The sequence below is a fragment of the Protopterus annectens genome, chromosome 1.part0 (genome assembly GCF_019279795.1).
Source record: "Protopterus annectens isolate FY-2018-M chromosome 1.part0, PAN1.0, whole genome shotgun sequence".
NCBI lineage: Eukaryota > Metazoa > Chordata > Ceratodontiformes > Protopteridae > Protopterus > Protopterus annectens.
In genome coordinates this window covers 1881089060-1881111370 of record NC_056725.1, presented here as the reverse complement: position 1 = coordinate 1881111370, position 22311 = coordinate 1881089060, and the positions used below count along the sequence as shown (strand labels likewise).

Genomic DNA, 22311 nt, shown 5'->3' with positions numbered 1-22311 from the left:
CCATACCAGAGTGGCCTGCAGTTCTGTAGAGAACCAGTCTGGAAGTAACAGATTTCTGAAGGGGTATTGCTGACTTCACTACCTTGAGCAGATTTTGTCCCTTCTGCCACGTGCAACACTTCATTATCACTGTTCAATCTTTCTATACTTTTAACAGAAATTGTCTAATTTAAACACTACTGCAAATGTCCAACTTAATATGGATTGAGATAATTTTGTTCCTTTACCTCCGATTTTTGGCAACTGTGCACAGCTATGCCACAACTACACTGTTATGCAGTTTAAATAAATTACGTGATGCACTTTCTGCCAGCATGTTTATATACATTGGTTAGAAATGGCTTATAAAGTGGCCAACACAAACAGAACAAATCCTAGAATGTAAACTGAAGCTGCAAAGGTGTTTTTCTGTGTTGAAGGCTGTGTTCTACAAGCAGTGAGTCTTCAACAGACACTAATTTAAAGCTGCATTTCTCATCACCTTTTCTAAAGACCAAAATAAAAAGTTACACATGTGGGGTGGTATTTATGACCAACTGCTTCTACTAGACTTTTGTACACATGTGACAGAAGAGCGGACTGCACCACAAATGAAGCTGCATTAAAGAAGCTGAGTATTCCAGATGGAAGTTTAAATACTGCCTAGAACTTTCAAAATGAGTTGGACAAGGAGAATAGCCTTGGCTAGGATACAAATCAAGATATGCTGAATGGTTCCCAGAATTACATGTTATGCAGACACTTCAGCAGTTTAACAAATCGGTGTACAGGTATGTACGTGTAACAATACAGAGTGATTTATTTGCAGTAGTTTATTGCTAGTGGCTGTGCAGTATAAGAAATGAAAGCATCTGTGGTTCCCAGGTCTGTCATTTTGTGTGAACAAAATGTTTCATTATGGTAGTTTTTACTACAGTTCTAACAAACATTTTAGAGGTTGTGTTATACTTTGCTTTTGGAATTCTCATTCCTCCTCCCCCAACATAGGTAATTTGTGGGTCACAGAAAGGAAATTAATATATGCACATTTTCTTTCTTTAATAAGGTGACTATAAAGAAAGTGATAATGTGGTACAATAAGCCCCCTACTTGTGCATTACTGTTGTTTTTTACTTGGAGTTATCACTCTTTGATGTCTCATCAGGGGGTACTTGACTGATGTGGTGCAAGTATCTGGCCTCACACTTTGATCTGTAAATGCGAGCTTCCTCTGACATGTAAACGTTGAATGAATGAATGAATATGACCACTGCATTCACTTCTGCTGTTTGTGAGGAAACTAAAGTCTGTAGCATTTTTCTGAAATCTGCTGAACAGCGTATGCTGCAGTGCATGTGGCATTTCTGTTGCTGTTTATAGTGAAATACATCACAAGTACACACCTACTTCAACCAAAGGGAGACTTGCAAGGCTTGCACCTTATGCTTCCTTGCCAACCTGATTTCAGATGGACTCACCAGATTTCCTGTGACATCTTTTAGTTTAAATGTAGTTGCTACCCACAAAATGAAAAAGTACCCTGCAGGTATGAAATCCTGGTGGCATATAGGAGGTGGGGGTCCTCTAAATCCATTTGCTAAAGTTTTAAAAGTTCAGTGTGATTCATTAATTAACTAAACAAAGTGACATAACCTAATTTCTCAGGTTTTAAATACTGCTCTGTTTTGGTTTTCAGCAGTACATTAGATGCCGGAGAAGCAGTTTTTTTTCTTTCACACTTTATTCATTGCTGATCTTTACTCATTGTAACCTTACTATCTCAATGGTAAACATTCAGTGTTGGTGTAGATAAAAAGAATTGTTATACTCCCCATTTTGTCTAGACTTGTATCATGGTGACAGTATTTATTATTACTCTTGTCATTGTAGAGTTTCCTGTATAGGTTACCCTTCTGCCACAGATTGAAATATAACATATCCCTCCACCTCAATTCTGTGAAAAGACCTGGACAAAAAAGTGGCGATGGATGTTTTGCAGGTTATCAGAGTACAGTGTGCTGAATGAAACAATGGTGTGAACAGGTTACCTTCAGGTTGGGAGGTCTTCTGCACCTAAGGCAGATATAACTTACTATAACTTTAAGCTCAAGCACACCTAAACTGCATTTTTCGTATGAATTACACTGTCTAATCCATGAGAAACAAACATTTTTAGTCAACTGTTACTGGCCAGCACTGGTCTCATAAACTTAATCTTGTGTTGCTTAGAAAATGAAAGCTCCCATACTGACAAATGTTAGCAATACTGATGAACTGTAAAATACAAAGCCTTACCGATTGTAGAGGTAGCATGGTGTTCCCTTTGACAACTGGTTTCACGGAAGCTGTTCAGTGTAGAGTTCTTTGGGCTCCTGTTGCTGACAGAAGTGGTTAAGGAAGGGTTTTTTCTCTGGAGGGGATTTCTGGCACAGATTTTCCCTTTAGTAGACTGAGGTCTTGCTTTATTAAAGCAGGTAGCGTTTGTTGTACTGTCTGTACAGAGTGGCTCTATACCTGGGTACAGTATACCAACCTTTGCTGGAGACACTTGCTGACTTCTCATGCTTTAGAGATTTGCCAAATCAGAAGTAGGCCAGTTTGAAAACTTTGCTTAGTTTCACCTCTCACTGTGAAATGGTGCTGTTCAGGCACGCAGGCAGCTAATCCCTTAGCACGTTCAGTAATGTTCGTTTCTTTCTTAACCCTTTTGTTGCTGTACATGCACACTGTAATGCTGGCTCTTGTATAACTAGTGCAATCACTGATACAATACAGTCTGCAAATTCCTTTCTGAGGTTCAGGTCAGTCTGGACATGGGGAGTTCTTTGAAATGGAAATTTAAACTGATGCTGTTTTTCAAATCACTCTTCATTATTATGTGGCTGACAGCTGGGTGTGTGGCTCCTAGAGGAGGCTGGGCCTCAGTGGGGGTGTATAAAGATGGGCTGGGCTAACATAAAGGGCCAGGCAGAGCAGTGGAAGCTGGTTTAGCTCTTATCAAGGCAAATGGTAAGCTGAAAGAGATTTACTGTTTCACAATATTTGCAGTGGAATGACACAGCCTCACGCCTTCTCTCTCTCTCTCTCTCTCTCTCTCTCACACACACACACACACACACACACACTTTTACTTTTGAAGTGTTTCTGTTTATATTATTCCCAAAACGAGTGAGACATTGGAATAGTGTAAGCATTAAGTCCATAGTGCATCACTCGCTTTTAATACTCAGCATGTTTAATAAGAAAACGCATATTTAATTGTTTAGAAACTAACCAAAAATAAAACAGGTGTTACTTTCTTAATTCTCATCTGCAGCTGTTCTACTTCATGTAGCTGCTATAATTTTGCATCAGAAACCTACTGGATCCTGGGAATTTTCAGGCAGTGCAGTTGCCCTGTCTTTGGTATTGTACTGATGATTTTCTTTCTAATACCGTAACTGGACAGGATTTTGTAAAGTCAGGGCCATACTTTGTTAAATAGTAACACAGCCCTGAAAGCTGTCAGCATATGTAACAGCCAAACAAACCAAGGGGTACAAAGGACACACATACAAACCATTCAGTAAAAACTGCAAGAAAAACCCAGCCAAGCTAGAGTTTTTCACTGTGTGATACCTTAAACCTCCTGTAATGGAGGCCCATGAGACACACGCAAACATCTCCTTAAGGGCATTGTGTTTCAGCTACATGGCTTCTGAATGTCCACAACTTTTTAAAGTCTTTATAGTAACTAAAGCCAGGCGATTTACAGTGAAAACTCTAACTTGGCTGGGTTTTTCTTGCAGCATATGTAAGACTATGCAGGAAGTACCTTTGAAGCAGAATTGGAGTAGAGCGCTGGCATTGCTATTACAATTCAGTGCTTCCAGTCACTTCTTTTGAGACAGAGACAGAAGTGCCACATTCAGGGAAGCAGCAGCCAAAAGAATGAACACATTCTGAGAAATAAAATGTCTTGAAAATGCTGGACATTTGAAAGACCTTATGTCTTTCAGCTGAAACCCACAGGATGTGGATTTAAAGTTTGTATCAGATTACCATATGGTTCTACATAGTCAGTAGTAAGGAAATTTTATGTGTCAGTTGATCATTTTTGTAACTGTATATCCAGAAGAATCTCCTATAATATTCGGGATTTTGATGACAAACTGGTACAATGAAATGATACTTCACGTCAAGCACACATCAGTTTATTGTCAGATTAGTAATACCTGAAAGATGTGCTTGTATGCTGCCATGGGAACACGTCAGTGTGACATATACTTCTGCTGGGAAACATAACAGCAGCATGCAAATTCAGATGCATACTTTTGCCCTTTTGTCAGCAGTTTGATATATAGGTTCTGGATGGCCTTCTCTTAGCCAGGGGCAATGGACTTTGAAGAACTTAGAAAGTATTTGGTAGTAAAGTACTGAAACAAGGCTCATCTACCACACTGCATCCTTTTCATACTGAACTAGTGCGGGACAAGTGTGCTGTAACACTAGCTGATTTTGCTACAGTGTGGGTATCTAAAGTAGAACTGCTTCAGGTTTCAACAGACTGTGCACCTTACAGCACTTCTAAAGAAGATACCAGTCAGGAGTGTGAGGTTTCTGAAATTTTGAGCTCTGTAGTTTAATCTGAGCTTGGAACCATTATTGGCAAAGCTGGCACCAAATAGTTTGGTATGTAAACAAGGGGAAATCATGTTCCTATACTGTTTGCAGTCCATCTGTGTTTGGGATTGGGCCATCAGTTGCTGTATTTCCCTAGAAACAGAGCACATTCAAGAAGTGGCAGTTTTGCTGGTAGATGTCTTGATTTTGTCTGCCAGCCCCCTGCTGGATCAATGACTAACAAAAATCAGTGTTAAGTGCCAGGGAGTGAACTGTTTATCACAAGAGAAAACGCAGTGCTTCCAGAATTCTGCCCCCTTCTTTAGCATGGGGTAAATGGGCAGTGGATCTATTCTTTCTATGTTGGAAGGGACTGTTTGCCTATGGGTTCCACCCTTTTCCTCTCCTGCTTTGGCTGTTAATGTGATAGAGTATACAATTCTGGCTCACCCTGATCATGATTTGTGGCCAGTTAGACCCAGGCACATAGCCTTGAGTTTTCTTTCAGCTGACGGTCAGGTCACATTGAGGAACAGGGAGCTTAGCTATAGACTAGCTTTGTCTCAGGACCTGGCTACTGAGAGAGCATCATCTATAGTGGCTTCTTATAGTACCAGAAAAGAAGAACATATTTCTATGGATTGCTGAGTTACTTCTTGTTTCATAGATATCATTGGTGTAGAGCAGTGTCTTTGCTTTTTTGGTTCCGTTTGAGATTGTGTTCAGCTACTTGACAGGTAAGGCTCATGTATCCACCCTTGCAGCCTTTCATGATATAGTTGAGGGCAGGATTTTGACACATAATAGACTGGCTAAGGAGTTCTTTCTGTAAATCTTCCACCTCGAGCCATCATCAGTCCCCCCCAGCCACTTCCACCCTTGGAACCTTAATTTTTTTAACTGATAGGTTATCTCATTTTATGAACTGTCTGGTTTAATATATTTGAGGTTTATATCCTGGAGTTTTGTTTCTGGTGCTTGATCCTATTGCTCATGGGATTTTAGAATTGCAGGTTTTGATGTATAAGAATTCTTACATGGCCTTTCAAAGGGAGCTGGTCTTCCTCAGGATTTGTCCTAAACTGTACTTGTATCACTCAACTCACTATCCATTCTACAGAGCATCACAGAGCAATGGAAAATACCCTCTCCAGACTCTTGAATTCTACTAACAGTCTACCTAAAATGTGTTTATGGACTCAAGAAGACAGAGCAGAGCAGCTGTTTCCTTTGCCTTATGTACAGAAGGTTCCCCTGTGGCTGGGGAGTGGGGGCATCTGTAAATTATTAGAGTGCTGTATCATGCAATATTACCAGCAGGAAAGGCCAGTCAGTCTCTGACTAATGTAGTCAGAGGGTTCTGTGTCATGGACATATTTGTATGCAGCGCATGCTTCCAGAATCTACGCATGGCTACTATTGGTGCTATGGCTACATGGTTACCTAGTCACACGTTTGCTAAGAGCTATATCTTGGGTCTGAGATGGGACTTAATTTGGAAAAGGACTCCTTCAAAGAATCTTTTCATTTTCCATGTCTTGTATTTGCCTTCCCAACTGTAGAGTTTTTTTTTAAATACGCTCTATTGATTTCCATCTTAAATATTACATGTATACATTTTCCCTGTTTGTGTGCAGCTCCCACAAAGCAAATATATGCATCTCACTTTTACTAGCTGCATTTGTCTCTGTGACCTAGTTTATGATCTTAAAGCAAAGTGAATTATAAAATCCTACAAGATTTCCTCTATCAGCTTAGACTCTACAGTTCTCAGTTCTGTTAGGAACAGACAAGTACTTGTTCACTGTCCCATCCAAAAATGTTAAATCAGTCTATCTAGTTATCCTATCAAAATGTTGTTATGGCTTGATTTGCAAGAAATTGTGTCTGACATGAGGTACCTGTTAGGGTTGCTGATTGGATGTACTAAAAGAGTTGAGGTTTATGAAGTGTCTGACCTGAATTTTATTCTTGACTGATATGACACCATATTAACAATAACTCAGGCCATGATGTGTAATCAGGTTGCAAAGTCAAAATATGTGTGGCTCCAGGTGATATATACCTAAGATAGTAGCCTGTTACAAAAATGTGTCACAGAGACCAGTAACCACAACAGATGTGTATGTTACTAGCCAAATGGTCTCCCAAACTGTACTCCAACACCACCATAGTAAATTGCAAGGTTTCCATCATTACCATAGCAATAAATGTGACTTGACCAGTGAAGATGGCTGCAAGTAATACAGACACCGCAAACAGGACCAGTAGAGCAGGAGCATGATTGGTAACAAAATACTGTCACACTGTTGAACAAGGGTTTGAATTTTGTGCTGGCTGTATCTGTTCCTGAACATATATTGATTAACAAGTTGCATGATTTCTGCAGGTTGATTAATTTAAAAATATTTTTTTCAGATACACTTGATTCTCAAAGATCAACATGTTTTAGATTTGGTCCATCTAATTTTCAGCCACCTATGGATAACATGTATCTATTTTTAAAGAATGTGTGACTAAGGAGTTGCTTTTCTCCCTAAGTCATCAGTCTCCAAAATATAATCTTCTGTGGATGAACAACAAGCGTTATATGATTTAAAATCTAACCATGACATTGTTATTACTTCTGCGGATAAGGGTGGAGTCATTGTGGTGATGGACTGGTCTTTGTACCGTGCTGAGGCTATTGGACAACTGTCTGATCGTAAGTTTTATAGTCAACTTGTGGTTGATCCGACTCCAAACTTTAAAAGTCATATTGATTTTATGTTAGATTCAGCTGTGGAGGATAACATCATCACTAGTAATATATGTAAACAGCTTAAAGTATCGGATCCTCAAGCTCAATATCTATATTTGCTTCCTAAAATTCATAAGGACCCGAATAATCCTCCTGGCAGGCCCATTGTATCGGGTAATGGCTCATTAACTGAACCTCTTTCTGCCTTTTTGACGTTCCATCTAAAACCATTACTCAAGCTGGTTAGATCTAGGCTTAAAGATACTACAGAATTTCTACAGATAGTACAAGACACACAGTTGGAAGATAATTGGTGGTTATGTACTCTGGATGTAACATCTCTTTATACTAATATTCCACATAATGCAGGAATATCGGCTGTTGCATTTTGGTTGGATAAAGCTAAGCTATATAGCCCTGAATTCAATAATTTTCTTATACAACTTACTGAATGTGTCTTGACGAAAAATGTATTTCATTTTGAAGGACAGGTTTATTGGCAGATGAGGGGTACGGCTATGGGAGCCTGTTTTGCTTCCATTTATGCCGATTTATTTATGGGCTTTTTTGAACAACAATATATCTATGACTGCAACCATAATAGATATATTCAGGAATTGGATATTTGGCGCAGATATTTAGACGACTGTTGGATGGTGTGGCGGGGTGATTTGGACTCAGCTGATGAGTTTATGAGATATTTGAACAACAATGATATGGGTATTCATTTTACATTACAAATACAATACCAAGAAATAATATTTTTGGATATGGTAGTTTCCAGACAAAGTGATCACACTTTGGCTACCAAAGTTCATAGGAAATTTCCACAATACAATACTCTTCTTCATGCCACTAGTAATCATCCCCGCCACATCATCAATAACATTCCTAAATCACAATTTTTGTGGACCAAACGTATATGTTCATCAGAGGAGGCACAATCAATATGTGAAAATGATTTGGCACAGAGGTTCATTAATAGGGGTTACCATCCTGATCGTATCAATCAAACCAAAAATCAAGTTAGAAACACATCCAGGTCAGAATTGCTTTGTTATAAGCAATCGAATCAAATAAATAACAGTGACTAGAAGATTAGGTTCATAACCACATTTGGTAATAATACACCCTTATTCAGACAAATTGTTAATAATCATTGGGGGATTCTAAGAGCTCATGAACATCTTGGTGAAATATTACCTGCCACGTGTTCTTTTTCATATAAGAGGGGAAGAACATTAAACAGTCATTTTACACACTATAAGAGGTACAATCCCCCTAGACCAATACAAACCACCATATTGGGTGATCAATTGAGAGGATGTTATCCTTGTGGACATTGTAATGCATGCCAATACATTCATAAAACCATGGAATTTACTAGCAAGAATACTCCCAAAATAAATTACATTAATGTTTTTGGCAATTGCAATACGAATTGGGTAATATACCTGGCTACTTGCTCCTGTTCGGCATTTTATGTGGGACAGACATCCAGACCAATTAAATATCGTATCAGTGAACACTTAAGTGCTATCAGAAATAACAAACTGTCTAATGCATTATGTAAACATACTAAGATACATAATACGGCCAAATTCAGATTTATTATTATTGATAAAATAGACTTGCACAGAGCTAATAAAGCAGGTTGGCACGAAAAACTGAATAACATGGAATTTTCCTGGATAACTAGGTTGGGGGCTTTATTCAAACCAGGGCTTAATGAAATGTCTTGATTCATGCCGATCTGTTATTAGTTGTTCAAACTTATATATTGAGATTTTTTTCTGAAATAATGTTAATTTATTTATTTCAAAAATAATAGTTTTTGTACATTATTATGTTTCATAAATGGGCTATGGACCAGTTTACATATCAACTGTTCATGCAAGTGGTTTTCTGTGCTTGTCACTTTAAGTAATTCCTATATAAATGGATATCAGAATGCACCATGTGTTTGTCTGTCTGCAGTGAAGAAGGCTATGGTAGTTTAGCCGAAACCGGTTTGCTGTTACTGTTGCTGTTATTTCTATGAAGGATTTGCCACAATAAATATTTTAACAGCTGGTCTCCTGGGTGCTGGTTCGTTTTGTTGGGATTTGTCATAGTGGTAAGCCTTGCTTGTGTAATGGAACATCATAGGCTAGAGCAGCAAAGCAGATCCATGCACCACTTCATCATCAGCCTTTTCAGTAACCTGGTTTATTACCATTCTATGCACTTCTGTTTCTGATTTTTACAATGTAATGCTGATACCTCTGTGGCAGTCGTACCTTGTCCATGCTGGTATGGTATTAACCTCAACAGCTTTTGCTTATCCTTGCTTCTGCATTTGAACCCTGTCTGCATGTATTTTGCTGTTTCAGTACACACTGACAGTATTTGCAGATGAAGGAGTTTGGCTGTAGCTGATGTATGTACCCTTCCACCACTACTTTGGACATTCCTTGTTGACTTGTTAGTGTGCTGTAACTCCTCACTATAATGCCAGGAGCATATATGCCAAGTTTCTTTCCCTGGAATATGGCAGTGATGCTCGCTCACTTCATCTTCACTACATGCCATTCTGCAGACCCTGCCTTCCAGACTGTTTGTTGGCTGGGACATAGCACACGTGTGGGGCATGCAGTCATGGTGGAGAGACTGGCTAAATGCCTTGTTGCTATCAGCTCCTTTGCAGTGTCTGATTAAGACAGCTGTCATTCCCTGCTGAACTTCCTGGCCTTTTCATCCTACTTCTCTCTTACATTGGCATCCTGTCTGTTAGCTACCCTAATGGAATTTGCATGATGTGCATGATAAAGGTGTAGAGACACTTCAGCAACTAGTACATATTGATCAGCAGTTTGTAACTTCAGTAGGTAAAGCAAAGAGAATTTTAAGTTTCAGTGGGATTGCCTGAGGGTGAGGAAGGGCCATATTGTTTGGCTTTGTTAAAACAAAGAAAGCAGTCTGAGCTTGATACACTAAGTTGTTGTTGGTAATAAAAAAAAAAAACATACTGGTTGCCCTTTTCTTGGGCTGATCAAAATGAATTAACTCCAGAATAATTTTTGTCATAGTGTGAGAAGGAAGAAGTCTCTTGTCAACTGTAGCAGCTGGGAAAGAGGTAAGTGGTAGAAGGCTGACCAGTCACATGAATTTTGTTAAAAAAGAACCCATTCTGGACTGTGTATACAAAGAAACTGCTGGGAATTAAAAAAAAAAGCATACTGGTTGCCCTTTTCTGTTGCTGATCAAAAATATGGCAATTGCAGAGTAATATATATTTTTAAAATCTTCATTAAATAATCACTTAAGACAAAGGCATGCATACATTAATAGAAAAGAAAACAAACCATATTAAGTTTTTCCATTTGCATACATTATACATCCAACGTTTTTTTTTTTTTTTTTGTTTGTAACTAATGCTAAGGTTCTGCCTTCCCTTAAACCTCACTGCTCCTCCTGAACATTATTTTGCATGCAGTGCTCCTACAATTTCCATTTATTCCTATGTAATGTGCTCCTTCCATTTTCTAAAGATCTTTCTTCCAATTCTTGTATCTCTTTTACTATATTCAGTGCTTCAAATGCAATTGATTTGGATTTTGATTTCCATTTCTAGTGATCAATTTTTTGGCAGCCAACAGAATTAAACTTAACAAGGTCTTACTATGTCTAGGCAATTCAGATCCTATGTCCCAGCTCAAAAGAATCCTCTTATTAGTATAGCCATATGCGAGTACTCTTTAAGGACTTCTTTTAAATCTGCCAAACCATTGCACTCTCAAGACTTGTGTTCGCAGTTGCCTCCTTCTAAGTCCAGAATAATTCCTGTCATGATATGAGAAGGAACAACTCTTCAGGCAGCTGTAGTAGCTGGAATAAGTGGTAGAGGGATGACCAGTATCAATAAACCCTGATTTTTCTGATTTAGAAATTGTATTTTATAAAAGTGATCAAGGAGTGCAGAAGGAGAAAAAGAAAATATAGATTGTTTTTTCCAGCATTCTGGATAACATTTTTTAAGGTATTTATAAGGGAGAATAGGGAAATGGCTAATCTGAAAGAACTGGTGCATAAAACTGATGATGTTTGGCAAAAGGAACAGTTTAGCCAATCTAAGATAGGTGCTAACATGAGTCTGTGGACGTGAAAGATGAATGGGAAGAACAGAACAATCAAGATGGAAGACTAAGAGTATATGTGATATATTGGGGGTGACAATATCTGCAAGGAACTATTTATCTTCTTGACTAGAAGACTGAGTGATATGGCTGTCACAGATTGTGATATGGCTGTCACCAATTCTGACAATGTTTATTGTATAATGGAGCTATTTTAAGGCTGGAGTATGGATGTGGTGCTCAACATTAGTGAGCAAATGTATGCTTGCTCGGTAAAGTAATGCCAGCTGAGTTATCTTGAAACTGTAAATTTGTATCCAATTGACTAAATATTATGAATATGACTGTTTCAAAGAAGAGTATGAAAATCTAATAATTAATAGTATGTTGTATTACTTTAAACAAAAACACCATTAATATTACATGTTTATACAAAATATCAGTGCACTGTTTTTGTGCTTTTGGATTTGAATATAGTTAATATTACATACAAAGTTGTTTGAACATTTTCATGTTAGACTTTTAGGTAAGATGTAAGTTTGGTATTTTGAGGTTACCACCCCCTCCTACAGGTTAGAGACAAATAACCCACCATTTGTGAGAGTGGTAATGCAAATTGCTTATTCTTCTTCTTCTTCTTTTGGCTGCTCCCGTCAGGGGTCACCACAGCAGATCAACTGTTTCCATTTCTTCCTGTCCTCTGCATCTTGCTCTGTCACACCAGCCACCTGCATGTTCTCTCTCACCACATCCATAAACCTTATCTTAGGCCTTCCTCTTTTCCTGTTACCTGGTAGCTTCATCCTTAGCATCTTTTTCCCAATATACTCAGCATCCCTCCTCAGCACATGCCCAAACCAACGTAATCTTGCTTCTCTGGCTTTGTCTCCAAACCTTCCAACCTGGGCTGACCCTCTAATATACTTATTCCTAATCCTGTCCATCCTTGTCACAACCAGTGCAAATCTTAACATCTTCAACTCTGCCACGTCAAGCTCTGCAAATTGCTTATTATGAGCACAAAATTTAAACACAACTAGAAAGAGAATGAAGGGGGATTTCTTTTTGCCATTCCCTCAAACATTAATTGCTAGTTATGTGACATGTAAAATATACATATGTGGCTGTGTTGATTCATTCAAGATTGTGTTGTTTTTTTTCCCCAACAACTATAGATTTGACAAACTTAAGTTTGTAGTATTAAACTGTTAGAAAATGTTATGTCAGATTGTGCTATAATATGTACTAAGTGACTGTATAAGAAGCGAGTAAAAAAACAGTGTTCAAAGTTAAACAATGATAGAGAAATGCGTGTTAACCCATTTACTATGAAATTTTAATTTAAATATATGATGTTGAAGTAAATTTATAAAAGCTATGGAAATGAATTAACGTGTACAATAAATATCAAAAACTGAGGGATGGAGAAGGATGCACTTCTTTTATGGTATAATTAATAGTAAAGTATGATATGGGATCAACGGTACATTTATAAATTGTTGTGTAACTATAAAGTGGCCTAGGAAAATGCCAGCAATGAGTATGGAGGGTAGTAGATACGCTCAAATGATCCTTGATTATGTAGTGTACCATACCAAGCAAAAAATATTTTTTGAGGTCATTTATTAATATGAATAGAGATATGTTCTTAATGGTAGGATTTAAGAACTATGGGCATGATAGCAGTTGTTAAACATTACTGCCTGTGTGCTTAAGGATAACTAAATAGAAGAGAGAGAAAATATTACTGAGAAAAATAAAGTAATTATGATCAGGCTGACTGGGCACAAATTAGTTATTTTAAAGTGGTTTGTTCATTTTGAAGGATTCCAGTGGGGTCCTGTCATGTGGGATGTATCAATAATCAGATCATGCTTTCAGTGAGTGCCACTGCTGCATAGTCAAGTTACTGAATTGACTTTTAATGATTAGTGGAGCCTTCTGTCTTCTCCACTGTTGTGCAGCCATAGAGTAGGTATATATAAGTTTGTGAAACATGGGGTGCAGGGGGCATAGCAGGTTCATTTCAGAGTTCTGGCAGTCTATCAATATGATTCCTCCATCCTGGGGATACCATTTTGGATAATGAAAACAAATATGCTGAATGACTGGAAGTGTGACAGAACATGAATTAAGAAAATGTTTGAATCCTTAAATTCTTCATTCCAGCCATACCAAGCTGCTCTACACTTCAGAGAAAGATGTAATGTTGCATGAGGTTTAAAGCATAATTTAAACATTCTTACTCTCCTGTACAGTCAGTAGTGAGAGCGGCTGTTTGCTAAACAACTAGACTTGGTCAACCAGGAAGGAGTAGTAGAGGCATGAGATAGGCTGCAAGAAAGTATATAATATTTTGAAAAAGATGAACCCATGGAGTAAAGGAAAGGTGAGGTGTCGTCTTATTGTCAAGTATGAAAATTAACGATTAGAGAAAAATAGAAGTTATGTATTTATAATCGTGGATACTTATTTTCCCACTATGTCCACCTTGACTGATGGGTCATCCACATTTGCTGTAGATCTGAACCAGCAACTTTTCCACTTCAGGGCTTCTCTAGTGCTCAAGCTCCTCCCCTCGCCCACAAAACACTACACCCCATTTTTCCTCAGATCAAGCCCCCCCCCCCCAAGAAAAACATGCACTAATGGTGAATTAGAGAAGGCTTCTGGTTTAGGTCTACCAGTTCTATCTAGAGATGAAAGTGACAATTTGGATGGGAGATGGCGGGATGGTTGTTGAAGGAGATGAAGTGGAACAGTAAGGATCCAGTATTATGATAAGTACATAACTTCTAAATACTGAATAATTTGTTCACCTCAACTGATGGGGCAGAATCCCATGCTACTTGGCCTCCTGGATGGAATCATTGGAGGATACCCTTAAGGATGGCAGATCCGAAGGAAGACCCCAGATCTGAATGTTGTATCTAGCTTGTAGTGCTTGAGAAAGGTGTGCACTGTTGACTAGGTAATTGGGGCACAGATGTCATCTAGAGAAGAGTTTCTGAAAAAGGCCATGAAAGTAGCAACTGAACTTGTAGATAGACCTCTTGACCCAAAACCAAAGGCCTGTTATTAAATGAGTAGATGTATGAAATGCTATTGGACATCTCTCTGGAAAAAAAGTTCTTTAGAAACATTGGATCCTAGCTTTCCTGAAAAGGAAACAAAAGGCTGGTTATCTTTAACAAAGGATTTGGTCCTGTGCAGGTAGAGACAAAAGTTGTCTATAAACATAAAAAATGTGAAGCAGAAATTCTCTTTAGAATAATAGGAAAAAAGATTGGTAAAGTCAATAGATTGGTTTAGGGCTGATTCAGAGATTACCTTTGGTAAGAAAGGAAAGGTTAATTCTCAGAGAAGCTCCTTGTGGAATAATAGACATTTTGGTTTGCAAGATAGAGCATGTAGTTGTGCAATTCTCCTTACTGAAATAATATAGCAATAACCCATGCCTGGGTGTGGGTAATGCTAAATTTACCCACGGTTGGCGTGGTTTGGTCCCGAGGGCGAAGCCCGACGGACCAAACAAAGCCAACCGTGGGTAAATTTAGCATTACCCACACCCAGAAGTTGGTTATTGCTATTATACCATGACATTATTTAAGAAAAGAAACTATTACTTTTCTTAAATAATGGCATAGTATAATGCCTGTTTACTGCCCTTCCGCAGATGTCTGGCATCCGCGGCAGTTCTGATGTACTGCGCGCGCAGTACATCAGAGCTGTGGGCAAAAGCAACGGAGAAAGCAAGATCTCCGTTGCTTTTTTTTAGTGTTTTGCTATGTTAAATGAGTTTAACATAGCGAGACAGTTTTAAAATAAGCAACGGAGATGTCCGTTGCTTATTTTAAAACTGTCTCGCTATGTTAAACTCATTTAACATAGCGAAACACTAAAAAAAAAGCAACGGAGATCTTGCTTTCTCCGTTGCTTTTTTTTAAAACACTGTATCGCTATGTTAAATGGGTTTAACATAGCGAGACAGCTTTAAAATAAGCAACGGAGATCTCCGTTGCTTATTTTAAACTTGTCTCGCTATGTTAAACCCATTTAACATAGCGAGACAGTGTTTTTAAAAAACGAGTTATACTAATGGAAAAAAGTCCGGGCGACCTGACCTTTTTCCATTAGTATAACTCGATTTACAACGGGCACGCTGGCCAATCAGCGTGCACGTTTTGGGGGGGGTCATGGTATAATAGCTAATAGAAGCAGAGTCTTCCATAATGCATTATTTCAGGCATAAGATGAAGAAGGCTCAAAGGGGATGGGTAAAGGCCTCTAGAATGAAATTCAGATCTCAGTATGGAATAGGGTCTTTAATTGTGAGGGTTCTAAGGAGGAGGGTTCCTTTTAAAAAGGCTTAGATATTTTGAGAGGCTGATGAGGAAGAATTGAACCTTTGGTGAAAATTAGAAATGGGCATCAGCAAAACTTTTGTAGTAGAGTAACTAGAGTCAAAGTCAAGTAAAGTAGCTAGGAACTGTAAGATGGAAGGTATACGTTCTAAGAAGGGATTTAGGTCCTGATTTCCTGCCCATAGGGAAAAACTTCTTCCATATACTCTTGTAAAATTTTCTGACACTGTGTTTTTGAGCGGCTGAAAGAATTTGAACCACTTTGTTTGAAAAGGATAAGTTATTGGCCATCATTGGAGTTAAAGAAACTGTGTGATTAGTTTGAGGGAAAATGGTATCTGATGTCTGGGTGAGGCTGGCCAGATGGGTAAGACAAAAGATCTGGTTGGGGATCTAACAGCCAGGGAGGTTGCCTGAATGAGGAAAACATGGGTGCAACCAAATTTGCCTGGGGCAAGAGGGGGTTATGAGGATTACAGAGGCTTTGCACAGAGATGCTTTCTATATAAACTTTGTCATGAGGCAAAAAGGGTGGGGGGGGCATAAGGAAAATCAAGTGACAAAAGGAGGAACAGGGCATCCCTGGGTGTCTGTCCCTGTGGAGAGATGAGGGCAAAGTAGCTGCTGCATTTCTGTATAGGTTTGGGAGGCAAAAAAGATTGCAGCAAGGCTGTCCCTAGTAGCCAACATCATCTGTACTTTGAATTTAGGGACCACTTGTGAAGCATCAGGGTGCACCCAGGGGAGGCTGTGGTGAGACCAAAGAGCAGGGATCAAAACTGATAGTGACCAGTTCCCAGCCAGAAGCAGAGAGCACTTTGGGATGGCTTTGCAATCTTGATATAGAGATAAGCATCCTGAATGTCTGTTGAGCACCTCCTACCATCTTCCGAAGATACAGAAGGATAACTGCACTGTGACCATCTGAAATATTGTTTTCTTGATGAGGAGGTTTAGACTGCTTAAATCCTGAATACCCTTTTATTTAAGATTTTTTTTTAGTCCCAAAGAAAGCCGACACTTGCATCTAGGCAAACAGATAGTCAGCCTCCAAAAAGATTGCTAAATTCTGGTAATCACGGCCACACGGGTAGAAACTGCACTCTCCAAAGCTAAGAATACAACATTCATGGGACCAGATGACATCCTAGACTGTGTACTACATGAACTACAAAATGAACTGGCACCTCACCTAAGTGTCATGTTTAATCACAGCCTCACCTCAGGCTTCGTGCCTACTGAGTGGTGCACAGCTAAAATTATCCCACTCCACAAGGGGGGATCCATCTTGGATCCCAAGAACTACCATCCCATCAGTCTGATGAGCCTGATCTGCAAGGGCATGGAACGCATTATCATGGAACCTATAAACAAAGTCATTGGCAACCTTCAAACACTAGAACCCACCCAGTTTGGGTTCATGAAGGGATGATCTTGTCTCCTGAACCTGATTGACTTCTTCAAATCACTCTCCAGAGCTGTGGACGAGGGTAAGGTGATCCACACAGCCTATCTGGACCCCCCCCAAGGCCTTCAACACCATCCCCCACTCTGGAATCATAGATAAACTTACTAAGCTGGGCATAAATCCCTATGTCACTCAATGGGTTGCCAACTGGCTTACTGACAGAACCCACACTGTAAAAGTAGCAGACTCCAAATCCAGCTCCAGACAAGTGACAACTGGAGTACCTCAGGGTTCAGTCCTGGGACCGCTGTTGCTTGACATCTACTTCTCTGAAGTACAGGCCAACACTAAGGGACTCTGGCTAACAAAGTTCGCAGATGACTGCAAACTGGGAGCCGTTATTGAATCCCCAAATGATGTGAATATTCTACAAAAGGGCCTTACAGAAACAGATGCTTGGTGCCAGAGCCATGGGCTCAAGCTTAATGCCAAGAAATGTATAGTTATCCCCTTTGGGATAAAACATGTACCCATGAATTACCACATAGGTGGCTGTACACTAAACACTGAAAGTGTGATGAGAGACTTAGGGACACAGGTGGACAGTGGTGTCACTTTCGATAACCACATCTCCACAACAGTCAGGAAATCCTTTTATGTGGCATACTCATCACTAAGGGCTTTTCATCCAGAAAAAAGGAGGTCATTGTCCCACTGTGCTCCTTATTAGAGCCATTATAGAGTACAACACCCCATTTGGTATGTACCTCACAAGACATCTGCAACAGCTAGAAAGGCTGCAGAAATACCTCACTAAAATAATTACAGGCCTAAAGCAGATGCCCTATGCTGACCGTCTAAAAAAAACTCCAGCTACACTCTGTGGCATATCATCTATTCAGAGGCGATCTCTGCTTAACATACAAGGCCATGTCAAACGCTGAGCTGTTGGACATGCTACACTTAAAGAAATCCCAATCTGTCAGAGCCACATGCTCCAGGGATCTAAATCTTGTCATCACAATGAACAAAACATGCTGGAAGGATAGGTTCCTGACCCAGAGACTCCCCATACTCTGGAATAGACTGCCCATACATGTCAAGCAGAGCGTCTCTTTGGCCCTCTTCAAAAGCAACCTTGACGATTGGATGGGAGATAAGAAATTCACCCAGGGGATCACGTCAGTTGCCTTGCTAGACAGGGGTCCAGGGAAGTAAATATTGTGGGAAGAAATATCCAGGGAATTGTTATGGCTAGGCTTGTATAGGCCCTAGGGCCGATAGCCTAGTACCAACCTATAAACCTATGACACCTTCTGCTCTGCTGGGACATATTGGATTGCTCTTTTTTGAAGGAGGTGGGATATCTCCAGAGCTGCTATTCTCTATTGCTAGGGTGATACTTTTGGGAGAAGCAGAGAAGTTTGTCTTGTGGGAGTGTTGATATAAAAGTGATGATGTAGCCTTTGAATATGATGCTTTTCACACAATTGTTTTGTGTGATGACCAACCAGGCATCTAGGCAAACAGATAGTCAACCCCCAACTGCCTCCAGAATGGAACCATTGAGCAATCCCTCAAGGTAATTGGGGAGGTTTCCCAGAGAAGGGTCTTCTAAATCCCTGATTTTGCAGACACCCTCTGTCTCTAGGGCATTATTATTTAAAGGATCCCACTCAGCCCCAGGGACTGTGTAAAAGAGAAATCAAAAGGGAGAAGTTGAGATCTTTATTAACCTTCTGGTTCACTGAAAAGGATCTCTGAGGTGTCTCAGAATGAACTCTGGAAGACAATGTCTTGACCTCTTGTTTACTCTTCAGCAATTTTCTTTCACTTTGGGACCACACAATAATGTCCTATCTTAAGGGGCATTTACATAGGATGTTTTAAAGTTGTCCACAGAATCACATTCATGCAACCATACTTGAAGGTGCATAGCAGTGCTGGTGCCTGCTACTCTAGGTGCTCCATCTGTTCTGTTGTGAAGCAATCTCATGGACAGATGGTTAAAACTTGAGATTCAAGTTGTCTCCTGGTGTCTGATGTGGGAAGTTGTTTGAGAGAATCAAAAAGTCTGCTCTACCAGATCTCTCTGTAACCTTGTCATATGAGTTTTGTAGTTCAACCCCTGTAAGAAAGAAGTTCTTGATGCATAAATTTGCTTTCTTAAGTGGTCTATCATCCACAGAGCTTTCTTTAGACAACTCTTTCCGGGTGGCAGATGCAACAATAGAATCAAGAAAGGGGCCCTTGCTCCAGTATGGACTATTCTTGGACAGTTGTAAAATCATGTCAAGCTTGCAGGGGAAGTATTCTACTGTATTGGATTCCTGCCATGTCCTCTCCAGTATGAGGTCAGTCAGATGGTCTGAATAAAGGACCACTCAGAAAGAAGGGGTCAAACCTCAAAGCCTTGAACAATCATCTGGTGAAGGGGGTGCCAATGGGCCATGTGCCCATCTGGAGCATCAATTCCAGCTTCTTTCCAAACTTGAAATTTTCAGGAGGATTGTGGAGGAACCTACCACTTTATTGATGGCCATGTTGGGGTGAGGGAGTTCCTTTGGGAAACTGATATATTTTCTTTTACATTGACACTTTCTGGGAACATGAGAGACCTTCTGAAGACCCAGAAATGTCTCAGGAACTTTATTGGTGAATTGGTGAAAGGGGTTTAGTGCTGCTCTATCCCTTTGACAGATGACTTGGGCTCAAGGACTCAGGCTAGTGTCCATAAATGGAGCTGAAAAAGAGGATTCAACCTTCCCACATTGGTGGATGAGCAATGATCCTCTCAAAAAGTCAAATGTTAACATGGACCCCAATAGCACTGAGTACATCTCAGGTGGAACTGGCTGTGTCCCAAATGAGGAGGAAGCAGATGATCATGCCAAGGAACCACTGACACTGATGGGCAGGTTGGCTGTGGCATTGAGATAAGTACTAATGGATTAAATTCATCATCGGTATTTGTGCTTCATGGAAACTAGAGTCAAGTGTGTGGGAGTCAACACTGATATTTGTGATCCAGCCAGTGCCAACAGAAGATGGCCCAGAACCAGCTTCAGCTTTGAAACCACCACCAGGACATATGCCAAGGAGGAGCAGTCAGGAGTGGGTGGATCAGCACAATCCATCATGGAAACAGAAGGGGATGGGATGACACCCATGTTTATTTGAGACTTGATAAATACCGTAATCATTCAGTCTCAATATTAACAACACCTCTGATAGCCCTAATACACCTAAGGGAGGTGTTTGAAATAGATCTGGAGTGAGGTATCCTGGAAACCTTACTCTGTGAGGACCTGCTGCTAGATTATCCTTATCAGGAAATTTATCTGGAGTAAGAATAGGCTGAGAGTTTATGGGGACCAGCAAGTTTAGGTTTAGGAGCCACTGACTTTGAATGGATTGGGACCATCTGTTCTCTGATCTCATTTGTAGTGGCAATAATGTAACTGAAGTCATTAGCTGGCAAGAAGAGGTAACAGAAAATGAAACCAAGAAGTTATCTATGCACTTCTGAGCAGTAGTGGAGGATCACTTCTGATACAGATGGTGGCAAATGGGATCTGGGACACAGAAGGGTGATAATGCATTGTTGGGAGGAGCTTGAGAATTGCAGAATCTCTGAAGTGGACATGTTGCTGGCTCAGATTCACCACAAGGGCAGATAACCCATCATTTGAGGTGGGACTGAGTGGACAATACAGGATCTCTTATTTAGTGCAATAATATAACTATTGATCTTTGATCACACTGTACTAACACAGTATTGGCTATGAAGGCATTACTCAGTTAAGGGGTTTGTGAACATAGAGATGGAAAGTTTGGTGCATCTGTGCTGGAACAGCAGAGGATATGAGGAACCTGATTCCAGTACAAGTTATTATAGGCAACAGGGTAGGTAGTGGATTGCCTGATAACTGAGAGAAGATATGTAAGAAAGTGGAAAGGAAGCACCAGCTTATTTATGGTCATGCACTATGATGGAATATAATAGTCAATGGCAAAAGATTCCATTTGAACTAGATTTTAGAGTGTATTTAGCAGGTGATTCTAAACGAGTTAACATTATGCAAGTGTAAGAAACCATTTTACAAGAGAGGTATAGACTAGCTGAAGGATAAGGTGAAATTTAATGAAAGATATGAATATGAAAGGAATGCTTAATTATATAATATAATATGGGGAGATTAAGAGATAAGAATGGATCTCACTCATTAATGAGGACATGTTTACCTATGAATAGCTTGAAAGCCACCTAGTAACATGCAGGTATAAGACCCTGACTATGACCTAGGTGACCTGAGTTTGATTGGTGACCCAGGCAGTTGATGGAGGTGGCAAGGAAGAAAGGAATGACTGGGGAGAGCCTGCTCATATCTGTCAAAGGGGTGGGTGTTATGCATATTCATGGATGAAAGACAAATCACAATTTCCTTGGTGAAAACTGTATAATGATGCCTGTTGTGCCTTACTGTTCTTTGGTGGAATTTGTCTTGCTGGTTTACCTCCTTCCAGAAGAAAGAAAATGCCAGCACTGATGCACATATTTTCCACTTCTGGATTGATATCCCCATTTCCCAAGCACATTCAGTTAAGTGTAGCTATTGTGCTGGACCTGAACCAGGTCTGCTCCCTATCATTTGAGTTGCACCATAAAGAAAATGAAGGGACTGATCATGATCACTGAGCAGGAGTGCATGAATAACTGGACCCTCACCTTGCCTAGGAGATGCTGTGCTGTCATCCTTGACAAACACCCTCCCACCCAGGATGGGTATTCCCATTCCTCCTTGCAGCTTTGTTAGGCATCCAAGCTGCTAATTGAACCTGGGTTTCCTGGTCTAAAGTCAGGACTTTATTCCTCAATGTTACCAAAGTATCTCTTAAGGTTTATAGTTTATAATTTGAGATTGCAAAATGAAAGGAAGTGTGGAAGGCCTGGACTACATGATTTCAGGAGCAGAGGCACCATTGCTCATACATGACTATTTGTACTTGAAATATGTTATAAGATAAAGGCTTAAAGATGGTTCAGTTTAAAATATTGTTCATAGCTGATTACTAGGCAAATGACCCTGGGGGGTGCTTTTA

At 39.8% G+C, this 22311-nt stretch overlaps 1 protein-coding gene and 1 long non-coding RNA gene across 3 annotated transcripts in view; one reads left to right on the top strand and one right to left on the bottom strand.

Annotated features, from left to right (window-relative positions):
• The window catches only part of RANBP3L (RAN binding protein 3 like), a 268930-nt gene extending 266029 nt beyond the window's left edge, over positions 1-2901 (bottom strand). Inside the window, exon 1 of one of the 2 annotated variants that reach the window (XM_044069962.1) lies at positions 2275-2894. In XM_044069962.1, coding sequence (XP_043925897.1) covers positions 2275-2542 — 268 coding nt within the window. In that variant the 5' untranslated portion in view covers positions 2543-2894. Of the gene's footprint in view, positions 1-2274 lie in introns of both variants that reach the window. The other variant, XR_006364599.1, reaches the window with a different exon arrangement.
• The window catches only part of LOC122800618, a 269203-nt gene continuing 246911 nt past the window's right edge, over positions 20-22311 (top strand). Inside the window, exon 1 of the long non-coding RNA XR_006364624.1 lies at positions 20-770. This is a non-coding gene — a long non-coding RNA (uncharacterized LOC122800618). The remainder of the gene's footprint in view (positions 771-22311) is intronic.